The sequence below is a fragment of the Cuculus canorus genome, chromosome 3 (assembly GCF_017976375.1).
Source record: "Cuculus canorus isolate bCucCan1 chromosome 3, bCucCan1.pri, whole genome shotgun sequence".
Lineage (NCBI taxonomy): Eukaryota > Metazoa > Chordata > Aves > Cuculiformes > Cuculidae > Cuculus > Cuculus canorus.
Genome location: NC_071403.1, coordinates 76836780 through 76855486, shown reverse-complemented (window position 1 = coordinate 76855486; position 18707 = coordinate 76836780). Strand labels below are relative to the sequence as shown.

Sequence of the window (18707 nt, the reverse complement as noted above, 5' to 3'; positions counted from 1 at the left end):
GAGTTTGGGTTGGAAGGGGCCTTAAAGATCATCCAGTTCCAACCCCCCGGCCATGGGCAGGGACATCCCACCAGACCGGGCTGCCCAAAGCCTCATCCAGCCTGGCCTTGAATACCTCCAGGGATGGGGCAGCCACAACCTCCCTGGGCAATCTCTGCCAGTGCCTCACCACTCCCGTGGTGAAGAAATTCCTCTTTGTATCTAGGCTAAATCTGCCCCTCTCCAGTTTATAGCCATTGTCCCCAGTCCTATCACCACAAGCCTTTGTGAACAGTCCCTCCCCAGCTTTCCTGTAGCCCCTTCAGGTACTGGAAGGTCGCTATAAGGTCTCCTCGGAGCCTTCTCTGGGCTGAACAACCCCAACTCTCTCAGCCTGTCCTCGTATGGGAGGTGCTCCAGCCCTCTGATCATCTTTGAAGCCCTCCTCTAGACCTGTTCCAACAGCTCCATATCCTTATGTTGTGGATTCCAGAACTGGACACAATAGTCCAGATGAGGTCTCACAGAGAGGAATAGAGCGGCAGAATCACCTCCCTCGACCTGCTGTCTATGTTGCTTCTGATGTAGCCCAGGACATGGGTGGCCACCGGGGCTGCGAGCGCACATTGCTGGCTTATGTCAAGCTTCTCATCCACCAGCACCCCCAAGTCCTTCTCCACAGGGCTGCTCTCAATCACATCATACCTCATCCTGTACTGAAACGTGGATTGCCCTGACCCAGGGGTAGGACCTTGCACTTGGCCTTGTTGAACCTCATGAGGTTCTCACAGCCCATGGCAGGGGCGTTGGAACTGGGTGGGCTTTAAGGTCCCTTCCAACCCAAACAATTCTGTGAATCTGTGTACTAACAGACATCTCTTCTCCCTCTTTCCCTTTCTTCTTTCCTCCTGCAGGTTTGCCATAAGCAAGGATGGATTTCACGGAGGCGTACTCTGATCGATGTTCTGTCGTTGGGCTTGCAGTCAGAGAAGGAAATGTTAAAATGCTGAGGAAACTAATTAAGCAGGGATACAGCATTGACGTTCAAGATAACAGAGGGTGGATGCCGATCCACGAAGCAGCAGCTCACAATTTCAGTGAATGTCTGAGGGTGCTGGTTAATGCAGGTAAGGAAAATGTGATGTGAAATAGTGTGATTTTCTGCTGAGTTACCATGATATAAAATATAAATTAAATAGATTTCTCTTACCCTGTTCCTATGTGTTTTGTGAATTTCTGTGTGGTTTCACAGACACTGCCTAGCTATGCTAAAGAGTAACTGGCGTGTTCTAGCCTCTGAATGACAATTTTAGTTTACTTTCTCTGTCCAAGGCGAGCGTCTGCGTAGGGCCAACAACAACTGACAGTGCTGTTCAAAAGAGTCAATAGCAGCACGTCTGTGAATATGCTGTAGGCCACATTGCTCATGTTTTGAAATTCATTGCAAAATACACTTCTTTTTTTTTTCCTCTGTTATTCTCATTTGTAGCTTCATCTGATGACTACATAAATTCCAAGACTTTTGATGGGTTGTGTGCCCTGCACCTCTCTGCACGCCATGGGTCTTTGCAAAGTCTTCGTGTTCTTCTGGAAGCTGGGGCAGACCCCAATCAAGTTACCACCGAAGAGACCACTGCACTGTTCCTAGGTGACACAAGCTTTCTTGAAATCGTAGACCAATCAATGAGTGGGGGAAAGCTTATTCACTGACTTTAAACTCACCAGAGTTTATTCACTGTCTACTACGTTTTACATTTTTGTAGCTTAAATGTTAGGCTTTAGATTCAGAGATGTAGTGGGTCTAGAAATTACCTCTCATTTACGGTTAAATCTGCTTCAGACTGTGTTATAAAACAAAACTGAAAAAAAGCCATATTGGTTTTCTGCATTACCTTCTGTTTCTTTCTAGCACAGAAAGGGTCTAGGAGGTGTAGGATTACATCTATGAGGTGGTTTCAAGTCTTTTTTTTTTTTCATTCCTCCCTACTTATGTTGTTGTCAAAAAAGTTGGATCCCTCACCCAGTGTGCAATAAGCCAATAACTACATCACTGGGAGAGACATTGTTTGATTCATGTTTGCACAAATCCCAGCTGCCTGGAGGCTTTCCTCAAATCAAGCACACCTCAAGGGGTTTGTGACCTTCATTTATATATGAAGTTACACAAAGCCATGCATTATTCATTTTGCATGTAATCACTTATTTACATGTTATTACAATAAACGCCAAGTCATACCTTGCACCTTCTGTGCATCCTCCAAGGGGGTCTTTAGGGGTGCCTGGTAGATGTCATCCCCAAAATTACCTGACAAATTCACCTGTCAGTCAACTCCTCCCAATCTCCTCACGATTACTGCATCAGTATGTCCAAATTGCTGGGTTGGAAACATATAAAAATTCATGAACTACCATTAGTTTTCCAATTTCACATTTAAGAGGTTTAAAAAAGGTTTTATTTCTTGCTTTCCCGTGGCCCCAATTGTTAGCATTGGCTTGGAACTTTTTAATTTACTTACGTTCCCAGTTCTTTATTGAAAAGTCATGCTAATAAATTGCACTATTATTTCCAAAAGCCTAGTCTGTCTTGTCTATACAAAACCATACAACTGAACAAACTTTAATCCCATACCAGAAAAATCACATAAGGTAATCATCACCTGGAACGCACCTTGTGTAAGTCTCCTGCCTGTCTGATGATCCTGAAATATTTTGAGGATACTCAAAAATACCACGGGCTTTTCCCAGCAATATGGAAAGGCCTCTCATTCCTTTTGCAGTTCCTATTTTAGCAATTGAGGTCCATTATCTTAGTATTTTTTCTATTATTTATGTTTGACGTAATTAAATGCTTGAAACTTCTGTTATAGTGAATCCCCAGGGTCTAAAATGTCTGATTAAATGTACTTATTGTTTTACTCACCCCTGTACCCAGACAAACAGCATGGCTGCCACATTACCTTTGATTGCAAATCTATTTTGAATCGACTATATAGTTTATTTGCTTAAAACAATAGATAACAGGTAGCACTGTGGGGAAATCATAATTAAAAACATACTGGATAATGGTAATTAACACTGTGTATAAGTGCTTACATAGATTAGACAGGGCCAAGAAACAGTCCTGGGGTTGTGTATCCAAGTGATTTTTAAGTAGGAAAAAGGTTGTGGTCAGGTTAGTCCAGGCTGTATAACGGGGTTATGACACCGCTCTGTGTTAGACATTGAGCATCACAAGCCAGAGGCTCTCCTTTGGCCGCTTCTGTGCTAATACTCTAAAAGTTATTCAAACATTAGCAACCGTTTACAGGTCATTTATCACTATATGAAGCTGTTATTGTTACATGGGAAATGTGCCTTGGTAGGATTGTCATTGGCAAAAACTTGAGGATGAATCAGGATGCTAAAGGAGGCTTTGCCAACGAATGCATTGGCATAAATTAAATGTACACTTTATAAATTTGTTTGATATAATTGTTTAAAACAGTTTCCAACTTTTGAAAAGTTTAAGTTTGGAGAAATTTGTTATAAGAGATCCACCGAACTTCACAAGTTCAGGAGGCTGTTGCAACTGTCGTGTAGTTAGGTGCCTGCTGCAGAATGGTCTCTGTGTTCCACAGGAAAGAGGGAGGAGGAAGACTTGCTTTCATTATCTGTGGAGGTGGAATTTTAACAAGTCTAACTAAAATTTTTGTGGATAAATTTCCAATTCTCCTACTCTGTTCTGGCAATGTGAAAGTAAAAGGCAAGTAAGCAGATATAAGGCCAGTTTAAAAGAATTACGACTACTGTGTCAGGAAGTCAGTGATGAGACCATTTGAGTTTTCCAACTAATGTTTTTTTCTTGATAAGAATTGTTTTTTCTTTTCTTTTTTTTTTTTTTTTTTTTACTGTTCTGTGCAAAGCTGTTGAAAATGGACACACAGACATTGTAAAGTTTCTGATCCAACATGGAGCAAATGTTAAAGGACTGCATTCTTGGTCTGGATGGAATTCTTTGCACGAAGCTTCTTTTCAGGTACGTGTAAGTGTGTTGTATCATTTCTCTGCAGCTGGTGTATTCCAAGTGATAGTTTTTCTATTTGTTTGCCTTTTTTATCGGGTAATTTTTCCTAGCCTACCATAGCAGTCTTAAGACTGTCCACATGATGAAGGGCTTGGAATGCACTGAAGTGTGTATCTGAAACTCCATGAGATGTATGTTGTGAAGCAATAATTAAGTATTATAAGTGTTGCATAGAGAGAGTTTGAGAATAGAGTTCTGTTTAGTATCTCTTCATCAGTGAGATATGACATATTTACAGGATAGAAATATGTTGGCCTAATGGTTCTAATAAAGAAGTTAAATTTCCATTTATATGCATCATGTTAATGAGTAAATGTGAAAAAATTGAATTAAACTGATCTTTTTCTGACATTATTTTTTTCGGTGCATCTAGAGAATCTTGACTATATTGCTGTTATTTCTTTTTTCTGTTTGGAGTGTGTGTGGAAAAAAAGATTACGTCCATTCCCTGTTTTTTGGTTGGCTAAGAATAAAAATATTTATTTCAGGGATACACTGAGATAATGGAAATACTCCTGGAGAAAGGAGCAAGCAAGGAATGTAAAGATAACTTTGGAATTACACCTTTGTTTGTTTCTGCTCAGTATGGAAAGCTGGAGAGTTTAAGACTGCTTGTATCCCATGGTAATAGAGATCATTTGTTTATCTTCATTGTTTTAAAACTTCCTTCAACCTGTCGCCAGATACCATTTTAGTTCTCCTTTTGCACTTCACAAGTTCAAATTCTAGTGTTTTTAATGTAGCTTTAGTTGCAGATGGGTATGCAAAACCATCTTAACTGTCTAAGTCTTGTTGCACTAATTCAGTGTAGTTTTCAGCAAGTGATGGTAGGAGATAATGACTAAGAAAAGATTAACAGAAATATTTAGGATCACCAGGTTGTTCTAGAAACCCTCAATGGCACTGCGTTAGTGGTCTGATTTTGATGGCATTGCTCTTGTGAAGGGTATTGTTCAGGCTAAATGAAGATAACTCTGTCTGGTCATAGTGGCAGCAACAGTTTCACTTTCATAATCAACGAGTTTTATGTGTCTAAGTGCATGTGTCCTTACAACCAAAATTAATTGTGTAACTCTTAAACCTGAAACTACCATGACAGGATGGGAGGAATCATACTAACTGATCTACCAACACTTGGGGCTGAATCTCAGAAAACAATTACGATCAAAATATTGCCTGGTCCTCTGCCTTTCCACCTGCATGCCCATTTCATGTTGTGCTGATCTTTGACAGAGTTAATGTTAAGCACTGACTGTTTAAAAAGTTAGCAACAAGTTAAAAAATGTTTCCTTATTGTTGTGGAAAACTTGTTGGGTTGTGAAGTGACTGTGTGAAAGCCAATCACTGGTGACCTTTAATGTGATGTTTATTTTGTGTGGTGTAGTGGTGATGTAGAGCATTGGCTTTTTTTGTCAGGTGCGGAGGTGAATTGTCAAGCCAAGGATAAAGCCACCCCCCTGCTGATTGCTGCACAGGAGGGCCACACCGAATGTGTGGAACTGCTCTTATCAAAAGGGGCAGATCCAAACCTCTACTGCAACAACGATAACTGGCAGTTACCTATTCACGCAGCAGCTCAAATGGGCCATAAAAGGTAGGTGATTAAAAAGAGATTCAGAAAGAAGATTCTGCTAATGAAGACCTACTCCAAAGAGGATATTCAGCTTTAAAAGACAAATGATTTCTCAATTTATGGTTTAGAATTTCTTATTGTTTTGGTATTTTAAATGTCTGTTAGTAGTCTCAATAAAGTGAACAACCATTTTGAATTCAGCATCTAATCTGAGTGTGATCGATATCCTAATGAGTATATAGATGTTTCCACAGTGCTGAATCAGATACCAATTCACTCAGCCATCTTACTTTTACATTTTAAAATGTAAATAATGATAGCATGTGCTTTCTGCATAAATTGGACAGCTCTTAATTTGAATTACAATCCTGACCATTAAGTACCAGAAGTAATCATATGCAAATAAATAATTTGCTGAACCAGCCAGAAAATTAAAGCCACAAACCAGTTCTTTCAATCCTTTCAGAAGTGCATTTTTGAGCTTTGCCTCAGCTTTGCTGAGTTGTTATTAAAGTTTTCACATCAAATTGATGCCTTTTCTCAAACCGATGAAAAAGGCAGGCTCGAGTAGGTAGTGAGGAATCTGGGTTTTGCACACTTTCTCAGAAACAGAAGATGGGTTAGCAAAGTCAGCAGTACTAGAAATGTCTTTAAATCAAACGCTACCTTTGTAACAACAGTATGTAACTGGTGACCTCTGAGCAGCACAAGCAAGTTGCAGGTGCAAAGGAGTCCACGTTTGTCACTGATCCTCCTGAGCTGGAAAGTACGTGGACCAGAGGTGTGAGCTACAAAATAGAATGATTTTTGTGTTTCAATATCTCAATGAGATTTGCAACTCACACTTTCAGTTTGCTTCCAGATTTCTATGAATTCTGGATTTAATATGCAGAGTTACTTGATTGCTAAAAGGGATTGTTGAGTGATAGGAAGTACGTGTCTCTGGTTCGGATTAAAATATTTATTGCCAGCCTAAATCCATGCCAAAGCACAATGTTTGTCATGGGTTTATGTGTGACACGATGAAAGTTGTTCTTTCATGCAAACTCAGTAGTGATAGTAGTCATAGATATGACTTAAGTTTCCTTCTTAAGTCATAACAACTGTATGAGATATAAACATACGTTTAAAAAATAATGATTGCATGAGTTCACAAAGTAAATAGCGTTTTTAAATATTTGCAGGATATTGGAGTTACTAATACCAATTACTGATCGGATTTGTGACAAAGGCGAAGGCAAAGTGAGCCCTGTGTACTCAGCAGTTTATGGTGGTAATAAAGAATGTTTGGAAATGTTACTTAGAGAAGGCTACAGTCCAGATGCTCAAGAGTGCCTTAAATTTGATTGCGTGTCTCCCATGTGTATGGTCTTCCAAAAAAAGTAGGTACACCTCTTGTATTTTGAAGCTATTCACAATTATATTGACCTTTATTTAAATGTGCAGTTTTCCTGCCTGCCTTCCTCATTTTTTCAGCTGATGGAGGAAAACTGTAGGTATCTGAATGGTGTGTGCAGTTTGGATTGCACGCACGAGCTGAAGAACTTTGCTGAAATCTCCGAGGGGAAGCAGCTCCTTGAAGAGGAGTCTTGTAGAACATGGTTGCAGTTTTGGTGCTTTCAAAACATCAACACATCTCTGTCCTCTGGGAACATGACTTGGTGCTGTAATTGGATCAAAAGGATTTAAGCAGCCAGATACTTTTCAGTGAGGATGAGTTGCTGGAAAAGTGTTTTCCTTCTGTATGACAGCCCCATGCATAGGACAAGCAGAATAAATCAACTCAACACTATAGCTGTAAGGAGAACTCGGAAACTGAATCATACTTTCTTTTAGATCAGGACCTATTTATTTCTGTGCCTGGTGAGTCACGTGCATCCTTAGCATTCAGCAGGAAATAAAACAATGCTTACTACATAATGCAAAGGCTATAATTATAGAGGAAAAATAATAAAGTCTAAAAGCCTTATTCCTAAGTGTATCTATATGGAATGCCACTGGAGTGCTTTTCATGTTCTTATTGCTGTTTTTTTTTGCTTTAGTATTGAAGTTTCCTCTTCCTTTTTCGTGGAGGAGTGGGCTGTTACTGTAGATCTAGTTGTTGCTGTCCCCAGGCTCATCTTGTGCTCCTCCCAAAATAATTCAACATATAAAATAATATTCCAAGGATTGAATAGTGGCACAGCTCAAACTGAGGTAGAACATTAAATCTTGGTCACTTCTTGGCAGTTCTGACCTTTGTGTAGATATGTAATGTCATTATGTTGTAGATTTTAATTGAGACTTGAGAGTAATTATCTGGTAACTGCTTTATGCTTTAAAACAACAGAGAAATTTCATATAGTAGAGAATACATTTGAAAACTTCTTTTTATTTCTGCTGATTGCTGTCTGTCCTTTCATATTTTGCCAAGACCCTGGTTAGTTCACCCTTTGTAGACACACTTTCTCAGGAATATTAATGTGCACAAATGTTATGTGGCTAGCACATTTCATTGAGGAAAATATCTTCATAAAGGCTTTTAAATGTTCTTAAAACAGATATTCTAAAAGAATATTTCATGTACACGGATCAAAATTCACTGCGTATGTGCTGCCACTTAAATTTATGAGGTTTTGGTAGTAGTTAATTTTGTTCAAAGGAGTTTATCCAGTAGATGTGAAATTACAGCTCTTGGCTGGCTTATATTTGGGAATCATGATTTCGGTTTCTCATTCCTGCTTCTTTTACTCCACATGTGACCTCCTCCAATTTCCTTTATGTAAGGAAGAAAAATCAAAATACACAACATTTTCATTTTATATTCCAAAAGTTTGTTGTCTGCAAACCTTTTTAGACAAAATATTGACATTTGGAGGATAAGCATCAGTGCCCTGAATCCTCTAAACAGTTGAGGCTTGTACACAGATGGGTAGAGGCTACGGGAGAAATTATTTTTTACAAGAAAGCCTGTTCCAATTAAAAATTATGTTCTTGATGAAATGGTCTCCCCCTGCTCCCTACCCAGGATAAAGAATCATAGAATCATAGAATGGTTTGGGTTGGAGGGACCTGAAAGATCATCCAGTTCCAAACCCCCGGCCATGGGCAGGGACACCTTCCACTAGATCAGGCTGCCCAAGGCCCCATCCGACCTGGCCTTGAACACCTCCAGGGATGGGGCAGCCACAACTTCCCTGGGCAACCTGTGCCAGTGCCTCACCACTCTCATGGTGAAGAAATTCTTCCTTATCTAGTCTAAATCTGCCTCTCTCCAGTTTATACCCATTACCCCTTGTCTTATCACTGCAAGCCTTTGTGAACAGTCCCTCTCCAGCTTTCTTGTAGCCTCTTCAGGTACTGGAAGGTCACTATAATGTCTCCTTGGAGCCTCCTCTTCTCCAGGCTGTTGTAAGAATTAACTTTACTGGGATAGTCTTTGTTGAATACATTTGAATATATGTTTTTGCAAAGTGCGTACCAGTTGCATGCTGTTTATTAACAGGATTGCGTATCCTTACAGTTGTCTTAGGAAAATGTTTAGAAACTTTACCAAATGAATGCCATCAATCTACAGTGCCATAGTTGTAATAAAGAACTTGCTGGTTTCGTGGTGTTCATGAAGTCAAAATACTGGAGTAATACTTTGAGTTTATCCTACTTGAACTGAAAGAGCTTGTTTCAAAGACAAAAATCAAGGACAGAGTGGTTTGGGTTTAGTAGTGAAAGGACATCCCAGCGATGGTGCCTGTTGCAGCCTCTTGTGTCTCTGGTCAGGCTGCAGATAATTTTGAATTGCTTGAGATAGGAACTCCCCCAGATCCAAACTCTGATGCATGTGAAATCACGCATGAGGGTATGAGGCAGAATGGGCTTTCCGCTATCTTGATACGCGACATATAAAGTGTGCAGTGAAACAGTTCGTAGGGTTTGTTATAACTGATTTTCATCGCAGACTCCTAGAAAGACTCTTTTAAAAAGTCCTTGGATATTGTTTTCCCCCTTCTGTCCTATTCATAGTGTATAATAAATAATTTAGGAAGGTCTGCAGACCAGGTAACTGCCAAAATGTGCGATAAATGAGACAAGTAACATGTATCACCACTTCTAGGAAGTCATATGCAATCTAATTACTAAGTAAAAAGCACTATTGGTCATAGTCTTATTCGTTATCCTATTACCATATTATAATTGATAAAATGATTTGAATAAGAATATTTTAAAGTGTTTACAGTAGTTTAGTGGGTGGCAGAGCTTCCTGCAAATGCAGCTGGATGTAATGTAACGAGTTTGAACACAAGGCTGGTCCTCGAGTTCCAAGTGGTTTGGTATTTTCCCATCTTGTCCGTTTGTTGCATACAGCATATTTTTAAGATGAAGCCAATCAAGCAGTTACAGTGCTTTCCACTTACAGCAAGCGTGTGGGGATACCTGTGGGTTTCAGGTGCCATTAATTGATGACTTTGGGTGGTTTCTCTTTGTGAGTCAAAAAGGTTCCTTTGCAGGACTGAAACCTGGTTGGAGATGTAGGCTTTTCAGAACAAAAAGAACAAATGAGTTAAATGTAGGGACTGTGTTCTCCCAAGCTAATTCTACAATACCGTTTAAACTGATGCTTTCCAGACAGAACTGTGATCATCACAGTGTGCTGGGTTTGTCTTTGGGTTGGGGGGATTTTTGATAGAAGACATCTGCTTTCTCAGAGGTAAGAAGCGAAATGGTACCTGCTTTCTGGGGAAATACTAACAGGTTGTCCTGTTCCTTGTGTGCTGTTCATAGGTTATTTTCTTTCATTGATATTTTCCTGAAATATGGGATCACCTTACTTGGGATTAATTTGGGATATTGCCTGTTCCATGAAAAGTTTACTTTGTTCCAACGCTTCTTGAAGCTGGGCTGTTTACTGCCTTCTGGAGACCAGTTATTGGAGTTCGTACGTTACACAGTTAAAGCGCATGAGGAGTACAAGGAGTGGCTGCCTTATCTACTCTTGGCTGGTTTTAATCCAGTGAATTTAATGCACAGATTCTGGTAAGCAGATAATGTTGTCTTGTTTACTTAAATATTGTATGCACATCTGCAAAGCTGTTGCCAGTGTTATTAAACACGGAGGATAGAATTGATAATCAGCTGCCATGATCCCGGGTGTCGAGGGTTATGGGAAGTCTGAAATAAATCATTCACAGGTAACGGCTGGATTCAGTAAAACTAATTTTTTTTAGGCAAAAAACCAGAATGGAGATTGCTTTGTCACTACCCTAGGCATTGTTTCATGATTTTTATGCCAAACATCTCTTATTAGCTCCCAGATTTAGTTGCAAATTGAGTGTCTGGTAATATAATAATGGTATATAATGGTGTGGGAATATGGAATAGTGGGAAGAAGAAATACCATGAAAGAGGTCAGGGGGGATGGGAAAGAAAAGTGAAGCGAAGCTGGGCCAGGGCTAGGAGGAGAGGAAAGGGATGCAATTAGATATTGGGTTAAACAAAATAATGTGACAAAAATTCCAGACTGTTTTTTTTTTAAAAGTTTTTGCATATACAAATAACTTTGGTGATGTCTTATAGCTAATTAGACATACAGAGTGAAACTTGTGTTTAAATTATGAAGTATTTCTATTTTCTCCTATTTTTTTCTTGTCCATAAAGTTGATGCTTAGACTTTACTACTACAAGCCTCAGCTGTTAACAACATAACGCGAGGTGCATCAACTCATGACATGCCTTACTTAACTGTGTGAAAGGAGTAGAATTTTAAGGTTTACTTGACTATTTATTTAGATTTCAGATCCTGTTAAGATGTCATGATTAAAATATAACTGGTAGTTTTAAATGCGTTCATTTATGACCTAGTGAGATTCTGTTAATCATTAGCATCCACAGCTTTCTGGACAATAATTAGGAGCATATATAAAGTATGGTATACCTGTGCTTCTGTAGATCATATTTATTCACAGAAGACTAAGTGATTACAAAAGTAAACGTGCTACAAGATTGCAGTTCAACAACTGAAAAAAATCTCACTGTCCATGTATAGCATATGTGATGCTTTTTTATGTTTTGTTACGTAATCCACAAATACTTTTATGTCAATTACTTCCTTTGTTTAAATATCTACTTTTTAAAGTAACACTTGCCACATCACAATTCACAAATCTAATTTTTTTTTAAGTTTAAGTTCAATATTAACTATGCCCTCCTGGAAGATAACAGGATAGTACACAGCAAGTGACATTTCTGCATATTGTTCATTAACTGTTGGTGGCTCATTGTGCAGAACAACTCTATAATGGGTCATCAGCTGGTTAGTCCAGAGCACCGACAATTTTAATTGCCAGTGGGAAAAGTAAAATCACCATTCTTTTAAAGAAAGGTAGGCAGTCAGCTCTCTCTTGTATGATTTTCAGCGGATGTATGTAAGTTCAGTCAAATATGAAAAAAGAAATAATAAAAACTAGAAAGGACATAAAATACTGTTGACGACAATCTCTTCTTACAAACAAGTGTATTAAAAGCTTTTAGTCTGTTTTTTTTTATGTTTAGAGCATTTAGATTTCCATTCAGATGAAAACTCAGGATCGTACCCATCTAGCACAGAAGCTGTTCTGAAATTGCCTGGCTTGTCATCGTGTGTGATAGCAAAGCAGTTGTTGTGCCGGTACATAAACCTCCTTATAGGCTTCATCCAGTCGAGCTATTGTTAGAACTTCTTTGCAAGTTCTAAATAAAAGATTTGAAATGTAAATCATACAGCTTTCTGAATACATACAAATGAAATCTCTGGTAGATGGAGAGTTGGAAACGCTTGCAGATTTTGTAGGGTTTCTTTTCGTTTAGTAAATAAGTATCTGAATATATGTGCATTTTTACCCTGGATGTGATGGTAATGCTTATAGTGCTCTGGTGACTTGACATCTTATTAAAAATAAGGTGGAAATGGAATAAGAAATTAGTGCAGAGGAGAATGCTGCCTATTACCGAGTCATTTACATTTCAGAGCAGATACCTTTCTCTTACACTATAAATTTTATGAAGAAAGAGGAAGATAAAATCACATTAGCAAAGGCTTGGGCTGTCAAAATTACTTTGAATTTCTCTTTAATGGTTTTCTGTTTCTGGGCTTAGGATGTAGGTTGTTAAGGGTTTGTTAGAAAATAGTAAAGTTTTCTATGCATTGTTTCCATCGTTGTATTTATGCTGTTGTGACAAATGATACTTTATGGGGGTGGGTTGTTATGCAGGATTTTCTCTGTGAGCGAGAGTGCCCTTAATTTCATCCTGGAGTTCACGGACTGGAAGAGGCTTCCTCCACATGTACAGAGAGACCTTTCAGACTACAAAGAGAAGTTCACATGGACTCCTAAGAGCCACTTTGGTAAGCGATACAGTTAGGGGAAAAAAAAGGTCTCTGTATGTCTGCTGCCAGGCTGTAAGCGAGAAACAGCTCTGTGTGCTGAGGCACAATGGCAGAGAAGGTTCAAGCAGTCCACAGACGTTGCTTGTTCATAAACTGAGGAGCAGAAAAAGCAGCTACCGTAAACAAACTAATAAGCAAAACATATTTGAATTAATTTTACTCATTACATCGTTTGGTTCACAATTATGTTTCAAGTACGTGCTCTCGGTCTAGGCTATCTTGTCCACTTTAAGTTTCTGCATGTGCTATAAAGTACAGGCAGGGACTGTATATTAGTGTTGTGCCTTCATTAAATGATTTGTTCAGCCTCCTGGGAGACGTAAGGGACGACGATCAGTATTGTTTGGTTGTTTTCCAGACAAAATCCCAGTGACTTGATTTTTTTAATTTGATTTGTATCTGCAGTGAAGCCTCTCACCTGTTCTGCGTTTGACAGCAATGAAAATGCAAACTATATGAATCGTCATACTTAATACCTCCAACTCTAGCTGTTGATTGTCAAATCAAAATGTGGTCAGCCAATAAGATTGAGTAATTGGCTGTCCAAGAAAACACTAGTGCTCGCAGCGTTCAGCCTTCAGAAAAGCAGCTCTACTGTACAGGTCATGCTCTGACCTTTGCATTATGCTACTGAAAAATTGCACTCAAGATGTCTTTGTTAGGGACTCATTTCAAAGCAAATTCTTCTTTAAAAGCAGCTGTAATAATTTTTAAAATATCTAAAATTATGTTGATGTTATTTAATAAGACTTTCTTTGGAATAATCAATGCTAATTAGGATATTTTGTGAAATTTATATCAAATTCTTTCTTTGTTTGCTTCACTATTGTTAAATATATTTGTGTTGTAATAGCATCCAGTAACCAAAGCCAAAGCAGGGTTAAGCAAGGGGACAAGCAAGGGGTAGAGAGGAAAGATTGAAAGTTTTCAGCCAAGAACACTCAGGCCAAGCACGCCGGCTGCTGTGCTGAGAGACAGATTTCATAGAATCATACAATGGTTTGGGTTGGAAGAGACCTTTAGAGGCCATCCAGTCCACACACCCCAGCAGAAGCATCAACATCTTTAATCAGATGAGGTTGCTCAGATCTCCATCCAAGCTGATCCTGAATGTTTCCAGGGATGGGGCCTCTCTGGGCAACCTTTGCCAGTGTTTCACCACCCTCATTGGAAAAAAATGTTCCTTATATTCAAGCTAAAACTACAAATTTTCCCTGTTTGAGGAATACCAGGCACTTGAACTGAGATAAGCTGGTCATGTGAGTGAGCACAGGAAATAAAAAATGATGGGTTTGTGCAAGGAAGTCCAAGAACTGGTGTTCCTGCCTCCACCAGAAGGCTTGCAAATGTATGGTCCTGTGGAGCTACACACCTGCCATACTTACCCTTCTATACTGGAGCACAGAAATGACTGCAGTTCATAGATCCCTTGTGAAAAATCAATGGAGAAGCCACTCCAAGAGAATTTGGAGGCGCTGGAGTTCTCTATTGGGATATGTTGAACCATAATATGCAAGTTTGTCTTTGAGCACATGCACATTTACAGACGTGCCTGTGTATCTTTTGGCGCAGCGCTTGCCCTAAGTCATTTAGCAACATTAGAACATTTGGCATCATACGCTGTCATTTAATACTTGTCCTAAAAGTGTTTTCCCTTGCATTATTTTGTGGCTTGATTTACTTCTAGACTTATCTTTAAGCCCTGTAAAGCAGCACGGGCGCCTCTGTCCCCAGGCAGGCAGCTGGTAGGCTGGTGAGATTAAACTTTCTGTTTAAGGATAAAATCATTCTTTAACATTTTGTTTCTAGAAGTTTAAGGTAACTTTTCTAGCTCCTGTAGGCAACCTGCAAACACACTGATCCTAGCAGGCAGCAGCCCTTCACTATGGAGTACTCTGCCTTGTTATCTGCCAGAGACTGGGGGGATTCAGGTGGGATCCAGCTAAACCAGGTAATTGAAGGCAAGTGATGTAATCCCATGGTGTCCTGCTCACTTCGGTTTTTTAATTTTCCAGCCTCCATTCCTTCCCTCTCTCATCTTTGTCGTCTTGAGATCCGGTCCGTTTTAACAAGTGAACATTTGCGATCAGACCAGTTTATCCGAGAACTGCCGTTGCCAACTTATCTCCAGGACTACCTTCTCTACTTAGACGTACTGCGTGCCAACTCTATTCTGGGAGCCGAGGATTATCTGGGGCAGAGAGAGGAGGGAGCTACCTCTACCAGTCACTCCAGTGCTGAAGATGCAGAGAGGAGGGACATAACGCCGGTGCAAGGTGACGGTGCTGCCAGTGACTGAGCTCCGTGGCTGCAGATTTCATAATGGCAATTAGCAGACATTGGAGAAGAACTACTGTAAATAACTGTTTGTAGTAAAAAGTCTTTTCATGCTGTAATTTTATACTATGTTTAGAAGCTTGCTATTAGTTCTATGGTTTACATGTTTAAAAAGCCTGTCGTAGCTTTCTAAGTCTGTGAACATATTCTGGTTCTGAAAAGAAATTTTTCACTCTTACGGAGTAAAATTACCTTGTTCAATGAACATAGCTTATATCGTGGTTGAAATCTATTTGGTCAGACACTGTTAGTAAATGCTTTATTTTAAGGGACCGCACATACCAAATAAAATGATCTGAAAGTCAAGGAACACAATATTGTATTATTGTTATGAATTTATGTGTTGGGGACTGCTTTTCTTTTTTTCCTTTCCTTGGTTGTCTATGTTTTGTGGAACATCGGAGTGGGAGGCTGGCTTGGAGCCTGCACCCAGCCCCTCCCCTTGCGTAGCCCTTGGGCCAGGCGGAAAATGTCCCCACAAGCTCTCTGCCGTGACACCGCTGTACAAAAATCCCTCTTTCAATGAAGTGAAGAAGCAACCACCATTGCCATGGGGTGGGTAACAGGGCTGGGGCAGGGACACCATGGTGGAAAACAGCTGCATCCCTCGCTCTGGGAAGGCCCTCGTCCTGCAGAGGTGAAGTGAGCGCTGCCAGACTCACTGGTAGTAGATGCTGAAGGCATGGAGGATGTACAGGAAGGTCGTGATGAAGGCAAAGAACTGCATGAGAGGAAAAGCAAAAGTTGGGGTCAGCTGGGAATGTCTAATGCCATATTTTCTCAGTGCTCTCAGCCTGGGGAAACCATCCAGCCTAGAGCTCTCTCCAGCCTCAAAGAAGAGGCATAGCCCCCCCAGTTTCCCAGGAGGTAGCCATGTAAAGCTGCTTGTGAGCTGCTGGATCCCGAGAAGCCCATGCAGGCTGCACGACACAACAGAGACAAGGAGCTGAAGCTGTCACCAGTGTGACGCTGCTGGGCTTGGAATAGCTCTGCTGGGGCTTTCATTGCTCTTGCATCTCACCCAGGGGAATTGAGGGTGCTGTGGCCTGCCTGGGGTTTTCTGGATTGACTCACCGATGCGGCACAGTTGAGCTGGTAGTAAAGCGGAGAGTTAGGGTGTAACTCAGAGACGATGGCTGCGTTGGCTTGCAAGACAGCAGCGCTCATGTACAGAATGGCTGTGGCGCCGTGGTACAAACTGTCCTGTAAAACAAAGCAGCAGAGAGGACCAATGTCTGCCTGGTCTCATCCTTCTCTTATTTGCCCTAAGGATGAGGTGTATCCTCTGCATGTGTGAGTGCTCAATTGGGGCACACGCCCGGACAGGGACTGGGACCAAACCCTCATACCATGCCGAACCCTCCTGTGTGCTCACACAGCACCCACAGCACAGCACGGCTTCCCTCAGCATTTCCAATTGCAGCCAAAGGAGGAAAAAGGGCTGGTTGGTTGCAGAAGAGCCAGTGGCTGGCTGGCTAAACCATCACCAGCTACAGCGGTCTTGCAGCCACAGTGCTGCTGCCAACGTCTGCCAATGTCCCAGCACCTCCTTACCAGCACTTTCCAGTTCTCGCTGTTCTTGTGAAAGCCGAAGAGGTAGCTTATGAGGAGCAGCAGGGAGATAAGGAAGGAGCTGAGCGACACGTACATCACCCATCCCTGCAGCAGGGGATAGGAGACGGAGGTAGCAGCAACGAGGATCCACACCCAGGTCCCACAGACCTGGCGAAGAAAACACAGGCATCTCTACTGAGCACAGGATGGGGAAAGGCCCTTCTCCTCCCCGAGTCCCTCTTTGCCTTCTTCCCAGGCCAGCCCCAGCAGCCATGGGAAGCCATGCATCTTCAGGCAGTGCAGTTCAACCTCCCGGAGTATCCCAGCACAGCAGCAGCACCGCAAGCTGGCACAAGTTTCTCTGAACACTTTTGGGGAACACTTCAAAATGTTTCTTACAGAAAGAAAGGTTTGCTGCTGTGTTGGACACAAGGAAACACCTTGCCCCAAGGGCTTTGATGGAGAAGCCAGATAACATGCCTTTATCTGGGAAAGGCCAACGGATGTGTCGGATGTGTCGTGTCTGCCCAGCCCTGCCCACTTGTTAATTCTCCTGGGCTTGAAATCACGGCATGAGGAAGTCTCCTCCTGACTCCACAAACCAGCCCAGAATGAGTCGCCCTCTCTGGATCCACCTAAAATATTTACTAGGCACAAACAGCACGCGGGGTTATCTGGATAAGCTCTCATTGCTCTGTGGTGGATGAGATTCCCCCAGATGTGCAGCGTGGAGCTGAGCCCACAGGTTGCCCATAGCAAAGCCCGCCCAGAGCGATTGTGCCAGTGGAGCGTGGATGGTGTGGGTTGCCAATACCGTGCAATGTCAAAGTACACTGGCAGTTATCTCAGCCAGTCAGACCAGATGCCCTCTGGACCCATAAAATTGAAAGATTCATGGAATGTCACACAAGCCATCCAATTGCCTTCAAGCCCTTGGAAAGACTTCATACAGTGAACAAAATTCTCTTGATTTTTTTAAGCCATTTCTACTCAATAACTGGAGCTGCTCCTACCCTGTAGGCATCAGCAGCATTCCAGCTTCTCCCAGCCCTACGGCAGCCAACGACCTTCACATGGACTCTGAGATGGAGATGGGACATATCTTGTCCTCAAGCTGTTCCAAAAAGATACCCATTGTAAAAAAAACATATTCAGTATAAGCTAAAGGGAAAGGTGTTATTTCCATTATTGCTGTCTTCAGGATTGTTTCGGGGGCTGCTCCCTGATTTCCAAGAGTTATTAGTGGGGTGCTGTAACAGAGCAAAGCTCGGCATACTCACTATCTCTGGTAGGATGAACGCATAGGGGACGGTTTTGAAGACGGCGAGTCCAGAGGGCAAGGTGGGCTGCGTGGAGGCCACAGCGGAACTTGTTGAAGCCATCTCTTCTCAGCTGACACAACCGCTCCAGCTCAGCTCTCCTCGCATTTGCCTGCACTGTGCCGCTCCCGTGCGGGGTTTTAACTGACACACCCGTGGGGAACGTAATCACACAAACCAGCCCAGGCTGGCACCACACCGCTTCCTCTGGCTGCGGGAGCCCTCCACAGCCCTCCAGTTATCACGACTGGGTTCACATTCTGCTGCCAGCACTGGGACAGGAAAACAACGGGACCCCAGCCCTGCCACCGGCACACAATTAATTCATGGTCTTTAATGAGAGGGAAAAGGAAAAAAAGCCTACACCATGCCAGGGCAGAAATATTTCCTGCAATCAATTTTTGTCTTTGTTGTATTTTCAAGCCTGACATATTTCCGCTTCCACTGTTGCTGCCTCTTCCCCTCACTCTTCAGGTTTCTGCT

The 18707-nt window shown here is 41.5% G+C and overlaps 2 protein-coding genes across 3 annotated transcripts; one reads left to right on the top strand and one right to left on the bottom strand.

The window, feature by feature from the left end:
* Nucleotides 1-466: 466 nt before the first annotated feature.
* ASB3 (ankyrin repeat and SOCS box containing 3) lies at nucleotides 467-15631 on the top strand. The gene is made up of 9 exons (XM_009560991.2): nucleotides 467-1106; nucleotides 1469-1627; nucleotides 3882-3994; nucleotides 4531-4666; nucleotides 5459-5636; nucleotides 6800-6997; nucleotides 10374-10625; nucleotides 12839-12972; nucleotides 15030-15631. The coding sequence occupies exons 1-9, from the start codon at nucleotides 911-913 to the stop codon at nucleotides 15311-15313; spliced, it is 1650 nt and encodes a 549-aa protein (XP_009559286.2). The 5' UTR covers nucleotides 467-910; the 3' UTR covers nucleotides 15314-15631.
* A 197-nt stretch (nucleotides 15632-15828) lies between these two features.
* Nucleotides 15829-18323, bottom strand: MALL (mal, T cell differentiation protein like). 2 transcript variants are annotated; one of them, XM_054062626.1, is made up of 5 exons: nucleotides 18186-18312; nucleotides 17919-18019; nucleotides 16906-17073; nucleotides 16426-16554; nucleotides 15829-16072 (listed from the first exon to the last, which is right to left on the bottom strand). In XM_054062626.1, the coding sequence occupies exons 2-5, from the start codon at nucleotides 18003-18005 to the stop codon at nucleotides 16010-16012; spliced, it is 447 nt and encodes a 148-aa protein (XP_053918601.1). In that variant the 5' UTR covers nucleotides 18006-18019; nucleotides 18186-18312; the 3' UTR covers nucleotides 15829-16009. The 2 variants fall into 2 exon arrangements, with proteins under 2 accessions (XP_053918601.1, XP_009559259.1); XM_009560964.2 differs by lacking the exon at nucleotides 17919-18019 and having other exon boundaries at nucleotides 18186-18323.
* Between the last annotated feature and the right edge of the window lie 384 nt (nucleotides 18324-18707).

Coding starts and splice junctions, on each gene's coding strand:
- ASB3 (XM_009560991.2), top strand. CDS start 911: ATGGATTTCACGGAGGCGTACTCTGATCGATGTTCTGTCGTTGGGCTT. Junction 1,628..3,881: donor GACCACTGCACTGTTCCTAG/GTGACACAAGCT, acceptor TTCTGTGCAAAG/CTGTTGAAAATGGACACACA. Junction 6,998..10,373: donor TGTATGGTCTTCCAAAAAAA/GTAGGTACACCT, acceptor TGCTGTTCATAG/GTTATTTTCTTTCATTGATA.
- MALL (XM_009560964.2), bottom strand. CDS start 18,287: ATGGCTTCAACAAGTTCCGCTGTGGCCTCCACGCAGCCCACCTTGCCC. Junction 17,074..18,185: donor CGTTCATCCTACCAGAGATA/GTGAGTATGCCG, acceptor TTTCTTCGCCAG/GTCTGTGGGACCTGGGTGTG. Junction 16,555..16,905: donor GCGAGAACTGGAAAGTGCTG/GTAAGGAGGTGC, acceptor TTTGTTTTACAG/GACAGTTTGTACCACGGCGC.